The sequence below is a fragment of the Cololabis saira genome, chromosome 9 (genome assembly GCF_033807715.1).
Source record: "Cololabis saira isolate AMF1-May2022 chromosome 9, fColSai1.1, whole genome shotgun sequence".
Taxonomy (NCBI): Eukaryota; Metazoa; Chordata; class Actinopteri; order Beloniformes; family Belonidae; genus Cololabis; species Cololabis saira.
In genome coordinates, this window is record NC_084595.1 from 15297314 (window position 1) to 15319481 (window position 22168).

Here is a 22168-nt window from a genome sequence, read left to right on the forward strand (position 1 = left end):
CTTTGGAGGAAATCCTGAGGCACCGCCATCAATTCTCCTGAAATCTATCATCAACCCTGTTTCCCATAAAGAAGGCAAAACGTGCCTCTTTTTTTTTTTCTTCAAAAGCACGATTTCGTGAGATTTTAATGAGATGTCTGTTACAAGCTTTGGGCAACATATCACATAATTACAGTTGAAAAACTCCCTTCTCAACCAGTTCCAGTTCATCACAGCTGGCTTAAGGGGGCGGACTCAGCCACTGGATCCCACCCCCCCACTTCGCCATCCTCCCCTCCTTCAGGTGGGCCTTTTTTCAAATCAGTGCTAACGCTTCGGCACTACTGATTCACAGGAGCAGGAAACGCAACAAGGTGTGAAATGTAGTAGAGATCAGGACGTGGGAGCTGAGCAACTCTACTCTGATTTGGGGCTGTGACGTTACAATGCTCTGCAAATCTAAAAGACTCACTGAATGACATCCTTTCAGACATTTTTTTTATATGTATTTATTTATTTATTGTGGTTATTTATTTATCATTGTTCCTTATTTATTTATTTTATTTATCCTATGTATTTATTTATTTATTTATTTATTTATATGGCTGCTGTCTCTCTCCTAAAATAACCATCACTCTAGAAAACCATCATACTCACACGTTGGGGCTGGCGATATATCGAGATTTTAATATAGATCGATATATTTTCAAACGCGATATGGAACGAGACAATATCGTTTATATCGATTTAAAAAAAAAAAAAAAAAAAAAAAAATTACATTTTTTTTTTTATGATTTTGATATAGTTTATTTTGTCACAAATTGACTTGAATGTTTTATTTGAGATTTGCACAAATGTTTTGTTATTTGTACAACTGTCAACCTCAGTGGAAAAGTCTGCCTGTTACTGTCTACATTGTATTAATTGCACAGTGTATTTTAATTTAATTGTTATGCAGGAAAGGGATATTTGTTTTATTTTATTCAAGAAGCATTTTTATTCTATATATGCAGGCAGTTTATTTTAATTTTATTTGTTTTATACATTTTGATATTGTGCAGACCTCTGTTAATAAAGGAACCTGTGTGACATTTGGCACGAGGCTTTGTATTAAAACTGACTGTTTTTTTAAGGGTTTGCCTCAGAAAAAAATGAAGCTAACAGAGATGCTATGCTATAATGCTTTGGGGGAAACCACAATTAAGGCACAGAAAAAATATCGAGATATATATCGAGTATCGCCATTCAGCTAGAAAATATCGAGATATGACTTTTGGTCCATATCGCCCAGCCCTATCACACGTGCATGCATACATAAACGCAATCACACACGCACGCACAACCCACATACACACCCACATATAAGAAGAAATCTGAGCAAAAACATTGATTTTGTTGTTTTGTTTTTGTACTGTTTTGTTTGTTTTCTAGCGTCCCCTCTTGTCCTGTAAAGTATGCGTTTTTGTTTTTTTGTTTTGCCCACATGTACTGTTACTTGTTTTGTATTATTTTGTGTCTTGATATTTAAAAAAAAATAAAAAAGTGAAATAAATAAATGAGAATAAAAAAATACATTGAAAAAAATAAATAAATAAGGCTTCCCAACAAACTATTGTTTCATGACACTTAAGGGTGATTTATGGTTCCGCGTTACACCAACGCAGAGCCTACGGCGTAGGGTACGCGGCGACACGCACCGTACGGAGCGCGTCCCCGCGTACATACGCCCTAGGCTCTGCGTCCATTTAACGCAGAACCATAATTCAGGCTTTAAATGTGATCTAAATCACGAAAGCGTGCTCTCTTTTTTCATATATCCCCTTTAAAGAAAACAGGTAGGAATAACATGCAGTATTACTATTCCTGGTCCCTGCAAAAGTTGCCATCTGGAGTGTGAGGAGCAGAAAACTCGCCTCGCAGCTGAACTCCATGTCCGACTCCATCGTGCAGATCCTGACGTGGAAGTTTCTGCTGTGTTTCCTCATCAGAGAGTTAAACCCCATCCTGGCTGCCAGGGCACCGGCCATGGCGAGGACGCTGATCTACTGAATACTGGGTTACTGTCAGGACATCCCTCTGCTGGTCCAGTCCAGAAGCTGCTGACAGATGGATCCCAGATATCCACGGATCGATCAAGAACCACGTGACTCGATCTGCGATCGATGCATCAGACTTGAAACTCCCAAAATGATGAAGAGATGTTGCTGTTTCCTGTTGTTTCACCTGTTCTACAAAGGAAAAAGGCAGATTCACCAACTCACTTAGATAAGCAGATAAACACCGCCCAAGTGTCCTCAGGTGGCTTTTAAATATTGTTGGTGAGTTGGTTATCTGATGTTATGTGAGAAATAAGTCCTTATCTCGAGTAAAAAACACAGGTATTTACATAGTAAAATCTGTAACCAACTTTATCCAACAGCCCGAGTCTGAATCCTCCAATACTTCGCCGCTACAGACTTGGAAACACTTCTCTTGGAACAAATAATAAACTATGTTTGAAAGGAAAAGTTAGCTCACTGCGACCAACTTGTTAGCTGCCAGATCTAAACAGTGGTGCTGCATTCAGGGACCCTTCATAAAGTCGTAATTACGATGTAAAATAGACTATATACCAGTGGTCCTCAACCTTTTTCCAGTGATGTACCCCCTGTGAAATATTTTTTCAGCCAAGTACCCCCTAACCAGCGCAAAGCACTTTTGGTTGTAAAAAAAAAAAGACCTAAAACAGAGCACTGTGCCATCAGTAACTGATTTATTAAACATACAAATATTGCTGCTACGTTTCAACCACGACTCCATCGTTGGTCCAAGTGATTGACAGGTGAAGCCAGGTGATTGACAGGTTAGGTGGAACCATCCTGGTGTGGGGGAGACTCTGGGGTTTTAGGATAATAAGTTGAATAGCCTACTCCTGAAGATAAAATTCATTTTATGAATTTAGACTTATATTTTCCTCAATTATTTATGAAATAATTATTTTTAAAGATTTTTGCATGGATGCTACTTTTTAAATATATGTATATTTTAAAATCTCACGTACCCCCTGGAGTGTCTTCACGTACCCACAGGGTTACACGTACCCCCATTTGAGAACCACTGCTATATACAGTTTCTACCCATAGGCCATTAGACTCCTGAACAACTCATCCCTGATTTAAAAGTCCTCAATCCATGCCATGCCTTATGGTGTTGTTTTACACACTTGCATGCGTATTTATGTTAATTATTTATTACATTTTTGTTTCTTATTCATGATTGTTTTTTAAGCGTTATTAATCAGAATCAGAATCAGAAAAAAGTTTATTGCCAAGTTTGTTAGACACACACAAGGAATTTGTTGTGGTGATTGGTGCAGTACAAAGAGCAAATATATAATGAAAAGAGAAAATGTACAACATGAGAGAAAATGTACACATGAGTGTAGGAACAAAAAAAAGGGCCACTGAGGCCGCTTGCTGACGCGTCACTCAAAAAGGGGAAAATAAAAGTCAGTTGAATTGGTTCTTAAAGTGATCCAGGTTTATTGTAACAAAAACGATCAAAAGGCAGCAATCAATTATTATAATGCAAAAATAAAATAACAAACAATGAATATTTGTGTGGCTGAAGCAAAATGGAGACGGTCAACAAAAAATATATCAGCCTACTACATGAACGCTTTCGTTTGTCTTCCACCCGCCACCACACAATCAAACCAACCAACCAACAAATTAAAGCCACACCTATAAGCCCCAACGTGATGACGTAACACAAGTATAATTTCTATAATTTAAACTTATCCATAACTTAAACTTAAAGTACCATTATAATTAAGCAAAGCAAAAATATGTTAATTTTAGCTGCTACAATGAGGTTTTAAAGTGCCGGATTAATGAGTCTGTGCAATAGTGACCTAGGATGTGCGTTAATGTAACACACAAGATCAGGACTGGAGTCTTTACGTTAATGTAACGTAGAGTGGGATGGAGGGGACAGTCCGTGGTGGACGGGGGTCCGGGGCCTTGTTGATGAGGACAGCTGCAGTCGGGAAGAAGCTGTTTTTGTGGCGTGAGGTTTTGGTCCTGATGGACCGCAGCCTCCTGCCAGAGGGAAGAATCTGGAACAGATTCCTCTGACCACCTCAGTGTCTGCTGTCTACACCTGTTTATATAGTTATCCCTGTAGTGTACCAGTTAGCCATTGTGTCTGTGTCTTCATTCTCTCTGTTTGTTCCATCTTTTCCTGCTCTGCCCAGCTGGCCTCCGGCAGGAGGGTCCCCCCGTATCCTCCTTTACACAATCATCTCCAGAGGCTCCAGAACAGTCCCCAGAACAGAGCCGGCCTCCTTTATCGGCTTGTTCACTGGCTCTGATGCTGCTCCCCCAACAGACGACAGCAGATGTGACTGAACTCTCAGATTTATAGATGTGCTACACATCGTGATGCAAATACTGAAGGACCTGAACTTCTCTCTGAACTTCCTCTCTGTCCTTTCTTATAGACTGCATCAGAGTTGTATCTCTAGTCCAGTCTGCTTTCCAGGTGAACACAGAGGTATTTTTATACTCCTCCAACATCTCCACTTGGTAGGAAAACTATTCAACTTAATCTTGGTTCTCCTAAAATCCACAATCATCTCCTTGGTCTCTTGTTTACATTCACGATAAAATGGTCCCCCACCTCTCTGTCCTCAGTCTCGTGTCCATAACTGATACAATCCACACCTGCAGAGTAATCTGAATATTTCTGTAGGTGACATGACTCCAACTTGTACTGGAGGTCTAAGGTGTCCAGCCTGAAGAAGAATGGGGCGAGTACAACCCCCTGTGGTGCTCCTGTACCGTCTGGTCAGACACAAATTCCTTCAGTCTCACAAACTGGTCTGTCTGTCAGGTAGTCAGTAATCCAGGTGATTGTGGGGGTATCCACCTGTGTCTTCTGGAGTTTATTACGTAGTAATGGAGGGTGGATCGTGTTAAATGCACTGGAGAAATCAAAGAACGTGATCCTCATAGTACTGCCTGCTTTCTCCAAATGCCTGTGGGTTCTTTGAAGCAGGTGTGTGATGGCATGTTCAACAATACAACAAGAAGGAAACTCCAGTGGATCCTGAAAGGTGCTTGTTTGCTTAAAGTGGACAAAAGACTACAGGACGTTCATGATGTGAGATGTTAAGTCGATAGTCATTAGGAGAAGATGGATGAATATTCCACTGCTTTGCAAAGTTCAAGCTCTCAAACTGACCTGTTTTTTTCTGTAAATGCAGTCTAAACTTCTTAGCAGACCCTTCACACCCAGGACACAGTCTGTTTGAACTCCTCCCCTCTGGACGGCGCTACAGAGCACCGTACGCCAAAACCTCCAGACTCAGAGACAGTTTCTTCCCCCAAGCTGTTGCTCTGATGAACTCACATCACTTATAGAGTCTCAGAGTAATCAATAACTGTGCAATAATAATAATAATAATAATAATAATAATAATAATAATAATAATAATAATAATAATAACCTCCATCATATGCTGTAACAATGAGCCTTTCAATAACCATGTCTACCTCATACTGCTGCACCTTTCACTTTAAAAAAAATTGTATATATGTTAATAAGATCTGTCATTTGTGTATTTACTGTACAGTGAGTGAAAATAACCAAGTCAAATGTCCTGTCTTGTTTGACCTGACTTGGCCAAATAAACATGATTCTGATTCTGATTTTTCTTTGGAAAGTTGGGTATTTTTTTCAGTTTTCTTTTGATTTTTTCTTTTTCTTTGAATTTTGGACAAAAGCAATATGAAAACACCTTCAGTCTTAAAAAGTATTCATGGATAAAAACTCACCTAAAGAACTAATAATAATAATAATAATAATAATAATAATAATAATAATAATAATAATAATAATAATAATAATAATAATAATAATAATAATAATAATAATAATAATAATAATAATAATAATAATAATAATAATAATCCCTCTGCCGCCTATAACAAAAGAGCGAAAAAGTTTCCCACCGTTCCCCACCAGAGCAGTCCGATACTTTACACACGCTTGTTTTTGAATATGTACGCACAAAAAAATTATCCTTATTTTCCCAGTCATTCTCAGGGGTCGTGAAGGCAACACCACAATCCTTCCACCTTGTCTCCGACACAACCACCAATCACGTCGCGCTACGTCACCACAGACTCCGCCCGGAGCCCCGCCCCCTGCACCATAAAGGGGCGTGGCCACAGCGATGAGGTAATCGTGGTAAACAGTAAACATGGCGACGTCTGTAGCCAGGGAGGACGACCCGGGTCTGAACGGACTCGTTTCCGAGCCCCAGACCAAAGTACTGACCGACCTGCCGACAGAGTTGCTCGAGCACATCCTCTGTTTCCCCGTCCTCAAACATGTCGACATTTGTAACGTCTCCTGCTGCTGCAAGCGGCTGCACGACGTTTGCCACGGGAGTGGGAAGGTCTGGGGACACCAGTACAAACTCAGGTGCTGCGATGTTTCTGGCGTTTGTGCGGAGTGTCTGTGTCGTTACCCGCTGTCTCCACAAAACCAGCTTTTATTGCAGTGTGTAGCTCTAAAGAGGAAGGGGTTTAGCGGCTTTTAGGGGCCTGATATAACACTGTTGGGTAGATTTGTGTATATTTATGTACAGAAATGGACAGCATGTTTATGCATGTGTATAGACAGGAGTATGTATGTATATGTATGTATGTGTGTGTGTATGTATGTATGTGTGTATGTATGTATATATATATATATATATATATATATATATATATATATATATATACATAGTATAGTGTAAATAAGTATATTTATATAAATATTCATATGGGCATACTACAAATATATAGAAATATGTAAGTATGTATGCATGTACAAGTATGTGTGTGAGTATAATTACAGTATATAATAATAATAATAATAATGATAATAATAATACTGTAATTTAGCACTGTGAGTTCAGTGTGTGAATATTTATAAATACAGGTTAAATGAACAGTGAATGGGGGTAGGACTAAATAAGCTTACACTTCTTCCTACTCCTTTTTTGACACATGTAAATCAAGATAACTAGTTTTAAAGGATGGAATTCTTTGTTGTTTTTTTGTTTGGTTTTCTTAAACTTCTAATGAAGTGTTTTTTTTTTTTTTTACATGTTCAAAAATAAAAAAAGACCTTTTTTTGGGGGTAGATGTCAATTTGCTGATGCTGATCAATGTGCCGTGCCGTTGGGCGGCTGGACTCTCCTCTCCAGACTCCTGCAAGGCCCACAAACTGTGTCTTTTAACACATGTGTATGTACTATGTTTAATGCAAAACACCGAGAACCTCATTTGTTTGACCTTGAGTTTTGCTTATAGTCAACAAACTGCAGGACAGGGTGCAAACTTGATTCATTATCAACTATTCTGGAGACTTGTTGTGTTCCTCTAAAAGGAAGAGGCTGCTAAAATGCGCCTGAAATCATTTCTGAAATCTTTATTAACAGATGGCCGAGACTCCAGAGGTTTTACCGCCAGAATGAGAGCTGTGACTGGCTCAGAGAATACAAAACACGCCTCAGAGTTGGAATACATATACAAAGTACTCTGGTGTCGGTTTCGAAGAGATTCTTCACAGAAGTCGTAAGTAACCAGTTTTCAAAGAAGTTCAGTTACTTCAGCTTTACACAAGATGTGCATGAGCAATGTTTGTCTACGTGAACTGGCTGGCCCTTTCTATTACGTGGGTTGCATGCCAGAAAATGTGATGGTTCCATATGTGCAAACTAACCCCGAGGTGTGAACCCCAGCCATGCGTTGGCCAGGTGCTGGGAGACACCTTTGCACAGATCGAGTCACTTGGGATGCCGGAGCCCTTATGCGAAGACGAGCTCGTCATCATACTGAGCTCCGACAAGAGGTGAGATCAGCATGGTGGTCACGGGAAAACCCAAAACACTACATGCTACAGCCTAGACTTTGTAATAAGTAACAGGTCTTGGGTGGTGATCTTTTTATTATGAAAGTCTCTGATCCTTTACTCTCCTCTAATTGCATCATCTCTTGTTCTCCACCCAGGAAAAACCTAACGTTGAAATACTATGCAAAGAAAATCCTGTACTTCCTGAGACAGCACAACATCCTGAGGAGTCTGAAGACGTTCCTGGAGCAGCCTGCAGAGCAGCAGTCGGCTCTGGAAGGTGACGCCGCAGTAGCGGTCATTCACATGTACTGTTACTAGGGATTTGTGCAAAGTAAACTACGGTGGCCGACAAGGGCCAAACGCACTGCAACGGCCTAATGCGTCTCAGTTAAGGAAAACGGCTTCAAGTACAGAAACGATTCAAATTCACAAACTCAAAAAGAGGAACGTGGTGCAAATGAAAAAACGTGGTGCAAAAAACAAAGACAAATGCAGCATCATCAAAAGCGCTGAAAATAGAGAAACGATGCGAAGCACAAAACCGAACAGCTGACTGAACCACAGTGTTTACATCCATGGTTTAAACATACAGTGGGAACGGTAACGTGATATAATGTGGTTTATATCACTGTACAACGCTGTACATTACGAGACGTTTCTTTATTATATTTTAACGTTACAGTCAGCTGTTCGTTCTCTCTCTACATCCCGTGTGTCTGTCCATTGAGTTTTTACGCTGAGAGCGCCCCCTGCAGGTTTGGTAACCGGTTATGAGGCGTTTTTCTTTCGAAGATGGTTTCTGGTTTTATATCGTTTTGTGCTTTGCATCGTTTCTCTATTTGCAGCGCTTTTGATGATGCTGCATTTGTCTTTGTTTTTTGCAGCACGTTTTTTCATTTGCGCCACGTTCCTCTTTTTGTACCTCTTTTTGAGTTTGTGAATTTGAATCGTTTCTGTACTTGAAGCCGTTTTCCTTAACTGAGACGCATTAGGCCGTTGCAGTGCGTTTGGCCCTTGTCGGCCACCATAGTAAACACAGTATTATTTCTGTTCATCAGTCCTCATTGTAGCAGTTGTCCTAGTACAGTGACAATCTTTTTAATTCTGAGTCTTAAAATCTAAAAATTAAATTAAGTCGTCGCAGATTTATAATGGGACATGAAACTCAGTCGACTTACAGCAAATTGTAGTGTTTTTAAATCAAATCAAACTTTATTGATATGGTACTTTTCATTTCACTTTTCAGAGTGCTGGACAGTAAAACCTTTCCCTCCAGCCAAAGTTTCAGCGTCTGATGTTCCCTCTCTCGGCTCCATGTGCCTGTTTAGGTGCCGTGCTGGTGGATCAGTACTGCAACCCCCTGGCTGAGGTCACGCTGGACAGCATATCAGAGCAACTGGACGAGATCACAGAGAAAGTCAGGAAGATGCTGCGAATCAAGACTCCGTCTCACCCCAGCGTGCGCGTCACCCAAGGTTTCCAAGTCTAAACTGCCTGAAGAAGCTGAAGATGTGGGCTGGGTGCAAACATCTGCTGAGCTGTAACCTCTTGTGTGTGACTGTAGGGGACCTGGTCGTAGAGGACCTGGAGCAGCAGCGGCAGGTGGTGTGTGCCCTGAACGCCGTCTTGTACGAGCAGCTGCACTTCAACGGCAACGAGTACGACTACTACAACCCGCTCAACTCCTACATCCACCAGGTGGCTCCTCCAGCACCGCCCAATCATTTCACCCACCTGCCTCTCAGTGATTTGCAGACAATGTTGTCGTTTTCAGTCTTTCAGTAATCGCTTTTGTTCTTCATTCAGGTGCTGCTTCGCCACACGGGCATTCCCATAAGCCTCTCTGTTCTTTACATGACGCTGGCCCGGAAACTCGGCGTTCAGCTGGAGCCCGTCAACTTTCCCAATCACTTCCTGCTGCGCTGGTGCCAGAGACCGAGAGGGTAGGGTGAGGCGTGCATGTTCTACACCAGGGGTCTTCAGTCCTGGTCCTTAGGACCCCCTGCCCTGCATTCTTTAGATGTTTCCTTGCATCATCACACCTGAATCTAATTAATGGTCGTCATCAGCTTCTCTGTTAATGACTGTCTGTTAATGACAAAGTCATTTGTATCAGGGAGTGCTGAAGCAGGAAACATCTCAAACATGCAGGACAGGTGGTCCTGAGGACCAGGGTTGAAGACCACTGTTCTACACCTACCCAACTACAATCAATCAATCAATCAAACTTGATTTATAAAGCACTTTTCATACATAAATGTATCACAAAGTGCTTTACATGTTTAAAAATTGTACATTTTAAAAAGTTAAAACAGGGCCCAAACCCCCGACCCCTCACACAACCCCCACTCAATCACATACACTTCATAATAATAAAAATGTAGTTAAATAAAATAATTTTAAAAAAGTAGCCCAGAGGGACCAGAGAGGAAACGCCACCTTACGGACATAAGGAACTAAAACTAAATGTACCATAAAATAAGAACATGATATAGTATGAAATGTTAATAAATAATAATAATAATAATAATAATAATCATTACAATAAAATTAAATAAATACATTAAAAAGTTTAGATAAAACTGAAATGGGAGATAAAATATTAATTAAAAGCAAGACTAAAACAGTGGGTCTTTAGCCTTTATTTAAAAATATCAACATTCTCTGCAGCCCTCAGGTCCACCGGCAGGTTTTCCACAGTCGTGGGGCGTAGAAGCAGAAGGCCGCCTCACCCTGGGTTTTTGTATTAACTTTTGGAATTAATAAAAGGCCGGTACCAGAGGACCTCAGGGTCCGCGAGGGTTGGTGTGGTAAAAGTAGTTCTGCAAGATAAGATGCCCGAGACACGAGCACTATGAGCTAAAACTATTTTAGTTCTTGTTGGGTCCTTTTCCCATAAACCACAACCATTTATTGCTCCGGGTACTCCAGCTTCCTCCCACAGCCCCCAAAAACATGTGTGGTAGGTTAATTGATGACTAAATTGTCCGCAGGAGTGAGTGTGCACACGTGTGGCTCTGCAACGTACTGGCGACCCCTTCCAGAGTGGACGCTTCCTCTTGCCCACAGTGAGCCGGGACAGGGTCCAGCAGACCCCCCTGACCCAGAATACACATGAGTTTGTTGTTACTTCTATTATGAGTATGCTTACCGTACCTTTAAGCTGCCATGGTCGATTGTTGGCGAGATCAGCTTTTAACGAGCTAATATTGTCCCCCTGAGATATGACTATTTGTAAATGGCAGAAATGAAGGTGAAGGTTGATATATTTCCCAATGTTGGTGGCCTGAAACACTAAAATGAACGTAATTGTAAATATTTAAGTCATAGACACATCTGTTTTATTTTTTTATCCACAAATTTATTCCACTTTCTTTAGTATTTAAAACGATTGTCCTCATGTGCCTGCTGCTCTCCTACATCTGCTCTCTTCCTTTGGTGACTGTTGGGTGTTCACGGGTTTTCGCAGGAGCGAGGACATCTACGACTTCATCTACATCGACGCGTTTGGGAAAGGCAAGCAGCTGACAGCCAAGGAGTGCGAGTACCTCATTGGCCACCAGGTGACGGCAGATTACTACAGCGCCATCAGCACCACGGACGTCCTGCTAAGGATGGTGGGAAACCTGCTCAACATCGGCAAGAGAGGGTGAGGAACGCCTGACAGCCACTGCCGAGTCCTCTGTACTAATCACACGGGACTAAAATGACCTGGACGTGAAGTATTTCTAAAATAACACCCTGGCATCTGTGTTAAGCCCCGCCCCTTTCGCGCTGGATAAGAAAAGTCAGGTTTACCGTGATTTACAGACATATTGTAATATAATAACACACTGCGTTGCATCTGCCACGATTATAGCGGAAAAGAAGCTGAAAAGGCGACAAGATGATATTTCTATTCTTATTTTTTTTAAGATTCCTGCCAGCACATCACCAAATCACTGAAATGCGCATTCAGACAAGAGTAAAATGATCTCATAGCCTCGTTGTGTCCTGAAATAGGGTAGATAATTTGTGGTGGAATTTTTACTTTACAAATCAGACATGGCGCCTCTGCTCCTCCGTCATTATTACAGATTGCTGCAGGTCCCCAGATAATCTCAACCCGTGTGATTGGGGTGTTGGACGTGGAGTTGCTCCAACATCCATGAACGGTCCACTCTCTAGGGGCCTGTTCATGCTACAAATGATAGATAATTCACGTAGAGCTTTAATTTAGTCTTATTATCATTTGACAAGACTGGAGAAGATTTAAGAAAAGAGAAGAACTGAATGACTGAGGAAAGTAAATTAAATCAAATCAAACTTTATTTCTAAAGCACTTTTCATACAATAGTAATGCAAAGTGCTTTACATAATAAAATCAACATTAAACCTAGAAAAACTCACACATTCATGGTTAAAAACACACATCTGGTCATTTTTACACAGATCCTAACTTTAATACCCACACAGCACAAATATACCCCCCCACCCCACATATACATTAAATCATAATCATAAAAATAATAAGTAAACGTAATAATTGAATAGATAAGTAAATAAATAAATAAATAAATAAATAAATAAATACCTGGCTTGACGCTGAGGTGAGGAACGATATCTTGGGGATTTATCCACACCACGAGCCCCCTACCAAAGACCAATGAGGGCGTCACCATGGCAACGACCCCACAGGGCAAGTCCCCAGTGTGGAAGATCCCTGTGAGGAAAAAGTATGAACAACATTAAAATAAACCTAAGAACAAAATTGAAAAGAAAAAAGTTAATATAAAAGAATAAGTACATAATAAAATAATTTTTAAAAAATTAGTTAAAATAATGAGAAATATCTAGATAACAATAAATTAAACCACATTAATACAATAAATAAAATTCAGTTATAAACTAAACTCAAAAGGAAGGCGTTGAGCCTCTTTTTAAAAATGTCTACAGTCTCTGCGGCCCTAAGGTTCTCGTGTATTCGGTGCAAATCAGTGCAGGTTGTGTGTCATTTTCGTTGTCTTGACCGTCTGTCTTTTTTTTTCTTTCAGGGAAGGCAATGAGAAGTCTTACCAGCTGCTGAGGGACTGTCTTGACCTGTACCTCACTATCAACCCAAATAATGTGCAGTATTTGCTGCTGAAGGCGCGCCTTTACTTCCACCTGGGAATCTGGCCAGAAAAGGTCGGGATGTGCAACCTTCTGTTACGATGAAGTCTGTTTTTCACCTGCTCTGTTCTGTTTTTTGTGTGTGTGTATACAAAAGTAATAAGTATCTCATCATAGTGACTATTATTAAGCAGATGCAACCTCAGGTGAGGAACAATATGACATTTTTTTTCTCACTGTTCTGTTTTGCATTTCACAAAAATGAAGCAAAAAAAAATGTGGGCACTGCAAAGTATCCGTACGAGTCAGGATTTCTAGAGTTCTTGAGTTCTGGACTTAACTAGTCCATTTGAAAACCTTGATGGATCAGTCATTGGGATGTTCTTCAGTGTAGTGGCATCGTCCATTCAGATTATTGTCCTGTTGCACAAACAAGCCCCTTTCATCGCTTGACGGTGGGTGCAAGCTGTTTCTGCTAACATGCTGATCCAGTTATGTACTACTACTGTCATTCAGCAGGTGCTTTAATCCAAAGCAACTTACATCTGAGAGATGTGAAAGATGTGAACCTCAATTGTCATTCCGTGTTTTGTTTTGTTAAGACAAAGGAGCTCCTGGAGAGCCTCCTAAAGGAACTACACTTGACCGTGTACTTCTGTTGCCATGGACTTTAACCTGTAACATGCTTGGTGAAGGCTGTAGGCTCTAATATGTTGCTCTCGGTTTGTTTTGTTGTTAAATTTGCTGAGACGTCCAGTTCCGTACAGATTGGCAAGTGTCTTGAATACTTTCCACTTGTCGATAATCTTTCAGACTGTAGAACTGAAAACGGCAAAGTGTGTGTTCCACTCCCGCCTGCTCCCGCAGCGTTTATATCCACTCCCGCCTGCATCCACAAAACTGAGAATTCATGCCCGCACAATAATAGAGATGCATTGATTTTGTGTCTTCTCCCGTCCCGCAAGAGAAATGTCCCAGACAAATCTATCTGATTTAATGTTAACATGATCATTGTGGAGCTTGATGGATAATTGACAGTTCATAGGCACCTGACCAAAAGTTAGATGCAAATTCTCATTGTCATCATCGCACAAGCTATTTTGCCTTGAGGTTATAGCAACAAGAGCAGGCTGGGAGTGGCTCAAATAACACTAATAAATAACATAAAATAAACAAAGTTAACGAACGAAACGAATTAATTTAGCAAATGAATCACTTGGCCATTACATTGCTGTGGAGGAAGAGAATGCTGCTGACCGACTGAGGTTCCAATCCCGTGCGTCTCTCTTCCAAGATGCGCCCACAGACACTAAACGCAGTTTCTCCAAATATCTGACTTGCCTTGCTTTGTCTTTTTGTAAAGACCTTGTTTGAGGTTCTTTTCCACGTCATTGATTTCCATCTTATCGCTAGGCTACGTCCCAATCCCGCAGTGTTGTTTTTAGCCGCCCTTTTCCCGCCCGCAGCAAAGTTCAAACCGCCCGCTCCCATGAGATTTGCCTTGGGTCCTGCGGGACCGGACGCAAACCTGATGTTCTGCAGGTTCCCTTCCCGCTGAGGTCATGTTTCACTCGGTTGCAGGTGCTGGACATCCTGCAGCACATCCAGGCGCTGGATCCCTCGCAGCACGGCGCGGTGGGCTACCTGGTTCAGCACACGCTGGAACACATCCAGCACAAAAAGCACCCGGTGACGCCTGAGACGAAGCTGCGTAGCGCTCCAGAACACCTGGAGATCCAGTATTCAGTTGGGCTTATTATGAAACACAAGAGGTGATTCTAGCTGGCCTTCCAGGTCTTTCTACACACAGAACTGTTTGTTGAACCTCCTGAACATATCCGTAATCCTCTGTCCTCCGTTCCAGGTCGGGGTACACCTGCGTTATCTACGGCTGGGACCCGACATGCAACATGAGCCAGGAGTGGATCACCACCATGAGGGTCCACCAGCTGTCCAACGGGGCTAACCAGCCTTTCTATAATGTGCTGGTACATGACGGCACGTGCCGCTATGCTGCACAGGGTACGGCTCTCTTAATCCTTAAAATATCAAATTATGAACCAGCAGTCACAAGTTGTGCCATGAAAAATGTGCAGAATGTTTAAAACAATTAAGTTTATTTGGGTAGACGGTTGAAAGCCTAACATGTGAGGAACATGTACAGGACTGTCTCAGAAAATTAGAATATTGTGATAAAGTTCTTTATTTTTATTTTTATTTATTATTTTGATATTGCTGATTATGGCTTATAGTTTAAGATTAAGATTCCCAGAATATTCAAATTTTTTGAGATAGGATATTTGAGTTTTCTTAAGCTGTAAGCCATGATCAGCAATATTAAAATAATAAAAGGCTTGCAATATTTCAGTTGATTTGTAATGAATCCAGAATGTATGATATTTTTCTTTTTGTAATTGCATTACAGAAAATCACAATATTCTAATTTTCTGAGACAGTCCTGTACAAGAAAGTGCTCGGGCAAAACCACCTTCGTCAGATTATGTTGATTGTTGCGCTATAATTGAAAATAACATAATACTAGCAGCATATGTAGTTATTCTTAAAAGCATTTGTGATAATCAGGTCAGAGGTGTTTCCAGGTAAGACTGTTGTTAACAGATCTGAGTGCAAGCCTGCAAACTGTGTTGCATCACTCCTTTTTTTATTTGATAACTTTTCTTCAGAGAGCTTCTGTCTTCAAGCTACTCAGACATTTCTTTGTACTTCCCCACTCTTGTCAGCGCTGACGGCGCCACTTTCACTGCATGTGTAGTCTTTGTTCTCCAGCACCTCGCCGTCCGCCCACAGGCTGCCGTCTCCCCGACCCCAGGGAGGGTCTGGTCGGATGAGCTCTCGTCTGCTCTCTCAGCTTTGCTGTGAAGCACGGACGCCGAAAACAAACAGTTTTACCAGAGTTTTGTAGTGCGGGGTTGTCTGTGGAGTTTGTAATTGAAGTAACAGTGTGGTCACTCTGCTTCTTTTTTTCTTTTCTTTTTCCTCAGAGAACCTGGAGCCCCACACGGACCCACAGGAGATTAACCACCCGGAGGTGGGTCGCTACTTCTCCGAGTTTGCTGAAAACTGCTACGTTGCCAATGCGGAACTGCAGGCCGGGTACCCAGAGGACGTGGCTAAGACTCTGGCCTTGGTACAGGAGCTCTATCACAGACTGAGCCCTGAGACTGAGACTGAGGCTCCTGCCGCAGACCCAAATAGCCACTGAGCCATGTAGCTGTACCACGACGCTTCTGACCGTTACCCGGCTGCTGGTTACCCGGCTGCTGGTTACCCGGCTGCTGGTTACCCGGCTGCTGGTTACCCGGCTGCTGGTTACCCGGCTGCTGCTGCTGGTTACCTGTTCTCGATTCTCCTTCCACTGGTTGTTGCACATCAACACCAGGTCAAGTGTAACAAAATGTTCTTGTTTTCTTTAATAGAAGAAAAGATCGTTTCTTTCTTTATTTTTAATTATTTATATATATATATATATATATATTTGTGTGTGTGTGTGTATATGCATATAGGTATATACATATATGTATATATATATATAGGTATATATATATATATATATATATATATATACATATATTTATATAGGTATATATATATATATATATATATATATATATATATATATATATATATATTCATATTCACACACACACACATTGGAATACCGCAGCGTAGTTGTAGTAACAAAGTTCAATCCATTAAAATCATATCAAGCATGATGCTCACTAGCCTTTTAAAAAAAGAAAAAAAACAAACAAAGTATTGACGGCGCTGATCTTGGGAATGGATTATCACAGATGAGTATCCAGGTGCTGTAAATCCCTCCTGCCTAAAATCAAGGAATGTTTCTGTACCTGCATCTCCCTGCATCCAATTACCCGTCTGCAGATTTTACCCTCAACCCAGTGCCATACAAAAGAATAAAACATGTGAAGATACTTTACAAAAAGGTTTAAAATTTGCTTAGTTTTGTAGGAATTGATGAGGAACACCCCTCCCCCAGTTTACATGGGAACCAAAGACACGGTCATCATCACTGTTCAGTGGACGGAGCATTAAGTCACTTGACTCAAAACCTTCCTGTCTTCCATGTTCCATGTTGCGCGGGAAGTTGATAGGAACACACACCGTTTGTCGGTCAAAGTTAGCTTTGGCTCCCAGCTCCTCCAGCCGATCTCGGCCGAAATCGGCTGCAGAGGAGCCAGCAGATGTTAGGGCAGAATATACTGTCTCACACTTTGATTCGATGGTGAAATCATAGATTCTTGTCGCGTTTAGCCGAAGCTTGGTTAGTACTAGCTGCTGATTGCGTTGCTAAGCACGGTAGCATCACAGATGAGGACACAATAAAGGCTAGCCATCGGCTGAGCCGACTCAATTATAGTACAAATACATGTATCTCTTTTATATAAAATCTCCTTATGTGGTACTAAAAAATTCCCGCCGGCCCCTCAATGGAGATCGACTAACTTTTGGAGCCAGCCTCTAGGGGTCAGTCGAGGAACTGCAAGAAATCGTACTTTTGCTTCAAGTTTGATGGTTGGTCGCTTGGTCAAACGCTGGGGAAATGTTTTTCTGCCTGGCTTCAAACATCAGCCGGTCAGATTGCATATCCACAGCTGGTGCTAGCCAGTTAAAGTGTGCATGGGGCGGGGCGTTTATAGTCGGGGCCGATTTGTGTCTCCAACAGTCCGCGGACCCAGTGGGACCCAGGGGTTCCTCACCTCTACCGTGATCTCCACCATCTCCATCTTAGTGATCAGTGACCATCATTGTTGAGGACATGATGCCCTAAATCAATACACGGTTGTTGCAACAGATGATCTGTGGTTTCTGTAGGTACTTGGTGCCGACAGGAGGAAGACGAGACCGCAAGAGCTAGTGACTCTTCCTAAGAGTAACCAAATATTCCTTCAAATTAATTTCAAACTGTCGTTTTAACATGAAATAAACTCCTTGGTGGTGTTTTTTTTTTTCTTTAAACAGTTTGATCAGGATTGTTTAAGTATAAGCACTTATTCTATTCATCAGGTCACTTAACTGGGCAAATTATGGGACTTATTGTAAAGTGTCACCAAAAAAACACTTTGAACTTAAACTTTCAAATCTCCACCTTTTAACAGTTTCATGTACTAATAAAAGTCAACTCACACATTCCTACAGTATCATGAGTTTTTGCTCTCTGTATATTTACAGTAAAGGTGAAATATGTACGCTGTAGCTCATCAGTATTTCTGTGGTACGAGGACAACAAATGACTTGAAAGTGACATAAGCTTGGAGAGAGAGAGGGAGGGGAAAAAATAAAGCGTTTAAAAAGTTAACTTCTTCTCTGACTCATTTCTACGACGGAGTATTAGGGCCAAACTAAGACCCAAAAAAATGGAAATTACGAAAATAATGTCATAATAATATGAGAATAAAGTCATAATGTTGTGAGAAAAAGTCGTAATATTACGAGAATAAAGTCGGTATATTAAATATATTATAAATATATAAATATAACTTCACAAGATGCTCAATATTCCTCATTTTAACATAGGGAGAAGATGATCTTCCTGATAGTTCTCTTAAATGACCACTTTATTCTCATAAATTACCACTTTATTCTTGTAATATGGTTTTATTCTCATAAATTACCACTTTATTCTCGTAATATTACGAGAATAAAGTCGTAATATTACGAGAATAAAGTCATAATATTAAATATATCATAAATATATAAATAACTTCACAAGATGCTCAATATTGCTCATTTTAACATAGGGAGAAGATGCCCTTCCTGTTAGTTCTCATAAATGACCATGCACTTTATTCTCATAAATTACCACTTTATTCTTGTAATATTATGACTTTATTCTCATAAATTACCACTTTATTCTCGTAATGTTACGACTTTATTCTCGTAATGTTACAACTTTATTTTCGTAATATTACGGCTTTATTCTCGTAATATTACTTTATTCTATTACAACTTTATTCTCTCAACATTATGACTTTATTCTCGTAATTTTACGACTTTATTCTCATTATATTATGACTTTATTCTCGTAATTTCCTTTTTTTTTTTTTTTTTTTGTCTTAGTTTGGCCCTAATACTCCGTCGTACATTTCACTCCATGAAACCTGTGAAGTTGTTATCTTATCGAGGAAAGATTACAAACCGACAGTAAACGTGATAAGGCTGATTTATGGTTCCGCGTTACACCAACGCAGATCCTACGCCGTACCCTACGCGGAACCATAATTCAGGCTCAAGCAGCAGGTGTACGGGGGGGTTTTAGGACCTTGGGGAAAACCTCGGAGCTGACCTCCCGCCGGCAGAGCCGCGAGTTGAAGCACCGGAGCAGCAGCGAGACCTGGACGAGCCGCGGCCGGGATGGGAGCCTCACAGACCCGCCACGCCAGCCAGTACCAGGACCTGGCCACCGAAACGGGCTGTGAGTAGGAAAAAACACGCTGCTCCATTTACACTTGGCAGCGTATGTCGCTGTCAACTTTGTGTGACAGGGTTGTCACTCAAAGTTTCTCTTTTCTTTTTTTCTGTTATCTGTGTTTAATTGTCACTGTTGTAAATAATAGAATAAGTAAAACGTGTAAAAGAGTTGGAGGAAAACTTAATTCAACAAATTAACTCATTAAGACCAGTGGCGTCAATTCAGTGGAAGTTAAGGTATGGCAAGGTTACGAGTCACAGAACTGAACTAGAGTATCAATAAACACGTCCAGCAAATACTCATCACAGAAGTCTGCTATGGAGCTTATCTGTGTGGTCAAGAAAATTGGAACTTTTTCCAAATGCGGTCTCGCTCACTGCAAAAACTCAAAATCTTACCAGGAATATTTGTCTTATTTCTAGTTAAAATGTCTAATTTTTAGTCAAAAAATCTCATTACACTTAAAACAAGAGCCATCACCAGAAAAATAACTTATTTGACCATTTTCACCTGTTTCAAGTAAATTTTCACTTGAAATAAGTAGAAAAATCTGCCGGTGGGACAAGATTTATCTTTTAATTACAAGCAAAAAAATCTTGTTCCACTGGCAGATTTTTCCACTTATTTTAAGTGAAAATCTACTTGAAACAGGTGAAAAGGGTTGTTTTTGAGTCTTGTCTTAAATGTAATGAGATTTTTTTTGACATTTTAACTAGAAATAAGACAAATATTCTTGTTAAGATTTTCAGTTTTTGCAGTGTATAATAACTAGTGAAATCGATCGTGTTCTGATTTGCATTTGTAGTTATTCTATATGTATTAAGTAATAGAATAATCAATATAGACACAGAGTAATTCCATAAATGTATTTAAAAAACAAACATTTACATTTTCCCTTGAAGCCAAGGTGTGGCGGCTGCCATACCTTGCCATACCCAATTGACGCCCCTGTCCGCAACAAACAAACTAATGGTAAATCTAAACTAATGTTTGTTTGTTCTTTGCACTATATTGTTCAGAAGTGTCACAAGTGGGTTCAGCGTTTTCTTAAAAAAAAATTCCCCCCCTGTGATTTAGAGGAATAAAGAAATGAAACGGGGCAGCAGAAGTGGATCTATTTTCAGAAGGGGAAGGATCTGGATGTGCGTCGTCATGAGTAAATGGGATTATATTTGCATCCAACTTTATTGATGACTATCAGAGACTTTGAACTGTTTTATTGCCACCATCTCCATAAATCCATTCTTTTAGCCTCTTTGTTGTCAGGAGACTTGAAAGTCTTGGACCGTCTGATATAATGACCAGTGAGCGCAGACTTGGATGTTTTCCATGGTCCATGATGCACCTGAAATGAGTGCGCTGAAACCTGCAGCTCCTGTCACACCACACCTCCTATTTCTAACCAACAAACTTGTTTGCATGTGTGGTATTATTCCCTGCATGCCTCAGCCCACAGTGGCCAACTCAGCTGCTAGTGAACGCACTCACTGCCTTTGAGAGAGATGAGAAATGTAACCACAAACTATGTATTCAGCTGGAAGACTCTCAACCTTTCAGTCCACACCTGTGTTAATTGAAGGAATCTTTCGATGGAATTGCAAAGATGTGCCCAGCCTGGTTGCTGTGCCAATAGGTTGATGACACGGTGGCACCTGAACTGTAATGAAAAGGTCACTGCGTGATCATGACAACATTTGCAGGTATAAAGCCTGAGCAGGAGAAATTGTACCTTTCAGTGCAGTGATTCACTTGTTAAGTACATGTTGGGCACCAGATTTGTACCTGACGGAGTCGGGTGGTGTGGAGTCATTAGAGGTGCATTATTGTCTTACATGTTGTTGGTGTTTGTTTCTTTGCAGTTTCACTGGAGCAGATCAAGAACCTTCACAAACGGTTTCTGCAGCTGAGTGAAAATGAAGATACAATAAGGTGATGCAGGTTTTCTACTTTTTGATTGTGTAGGTGGTGCTTATAACAGTTAAATATGTCCTGCTTTGTAGCCAAGTGGATCCCAAGCTCAGGCACAAGCTGTCAACACATGATGACATGATGCACACATTCATGCGTGAACATGCCCAAAACTGCCAGTTACATTATGTGATGTGATGTTTATTCGCTTTAAAAAGAAACTACCAACAAATTCTGGGTAATTCTTCTGACAGCTTACCTCTTCTTCTCCACTCGCCATTCATACGCTATGGTGACATTTCAAACTGTGAAAACATACAGACACCTGTATTGCTTTTAACACCTTACCTGCCTGTATTGGACTACAGATGGAAACTAGCCTTGTGCTACAATCTGGCACATTTACATATGTATATATGTTCATCAATGTGCATTGTCCTGAGAAATAAATAAATTGTAAAATCCTCTGATGAATTTTCTCTTGTTGCCTCGTAGCAGAGACAGTTTGAACAGCCTCCCGGCGCTGGCCAACAACCCCATCAGGAAGCAGATAGTGGAGGCCTTCTTTGATAAAAGGTGGGTTACAGTCACACGTCTGCACGTGCTGTCTGTCCTTCTGATGATGATGATGATAATGTCCGTTTCAATTAATATTATGACACTTGTGAAGGTTCTGTTAGTTGAAATTCTAGTTTGCATGTTTCCATCTACTTAAAGGGGCTGTATGTAAGAGCAATAATAAAACGAATCATAAAATGACCCCGATATGTCAACAGACATTTAAAAATCATGTTCATTTCAAATACTTATGTCACTGACAACAGCACTCAAGCCAGGATATTCCAGTTT

The 22168-nt window shown here is 40.7% G+C and overlaps 3 protein-coding genes across 3 annotated transcripts in view; 2 read left to right on the top strand and 1 right to left on the bottom strand.

The window, feature by feature from the left end:
* Positions 1 to 2008, bottom strand: part of nf2a (NF2, moesin-ezrin-radixin like (MERLIN) tumor suppressor a) — a 44781-nt gene extending 42773 nt beyond the window's left edge. Inside the window, exon 1 of the mRNA XM_061730536.1 lies at positions 1893 to 2008. Within this exon, the coding sequence (XP_061586520.1) occupies positions 1893 to 2006 (114 nt within the window). The 5' untranslated portion in view covers positions 2007 to 2008. The remainder of the gene's footprint in view (positions 1 to 1892) is intronic.
* Positions 1 to 22168, top strand: part of tesca (tescalcin a) — a 53157-nt gene that overhangs the window by 22860 nt on the left and 8129 nt on the right. Inside the window, exons 2-4 of the mRNA XM_061730535.1 lie at positions 19323 to 19414; positions 21271 to 21340; positions 21815 to 21895. Of these exons, the coding sequence (XP_061586519.1) occupies positions 19354 to 19414; positions 21271 to 21340; positions 21815 to 21895 (212 nt within the window). The 5' untranslated portion in view covers positions 19323 to 19353. The remainder of the gene's footprint in view (positions 1 to 19322; positions 19415 to 21270; positions 21341 to 21814; positions 21896 to 22168) is intronic.
* Positions 6223 to 16460, top strand: fbxo21 (F-box protein 21). The gene is made up of 12 exons (XM_061730533.1): positions 6223 to 6447; positions 7454 to 7589; positions 7757 to 7866; positions 8025 to 8146; positions 9198 to 9344; positions 9434 to 9567; positions 9676 to 9812; positions 11339 to 11518; positions 12903 to 13035; positions 14542 to 14732; positions 14825 to 14982; positions 15963 to 16460. Exons 1-12 carry the CDS (start codon positions 6224 to 6226, stop codon positions 16181 to 16183), a joined length of 1893 nt encoding a protein of 630 aa, XP_061586517.1. The 5' UTR covers position 6223; the 3' UTR covers positions 16184 to 16460.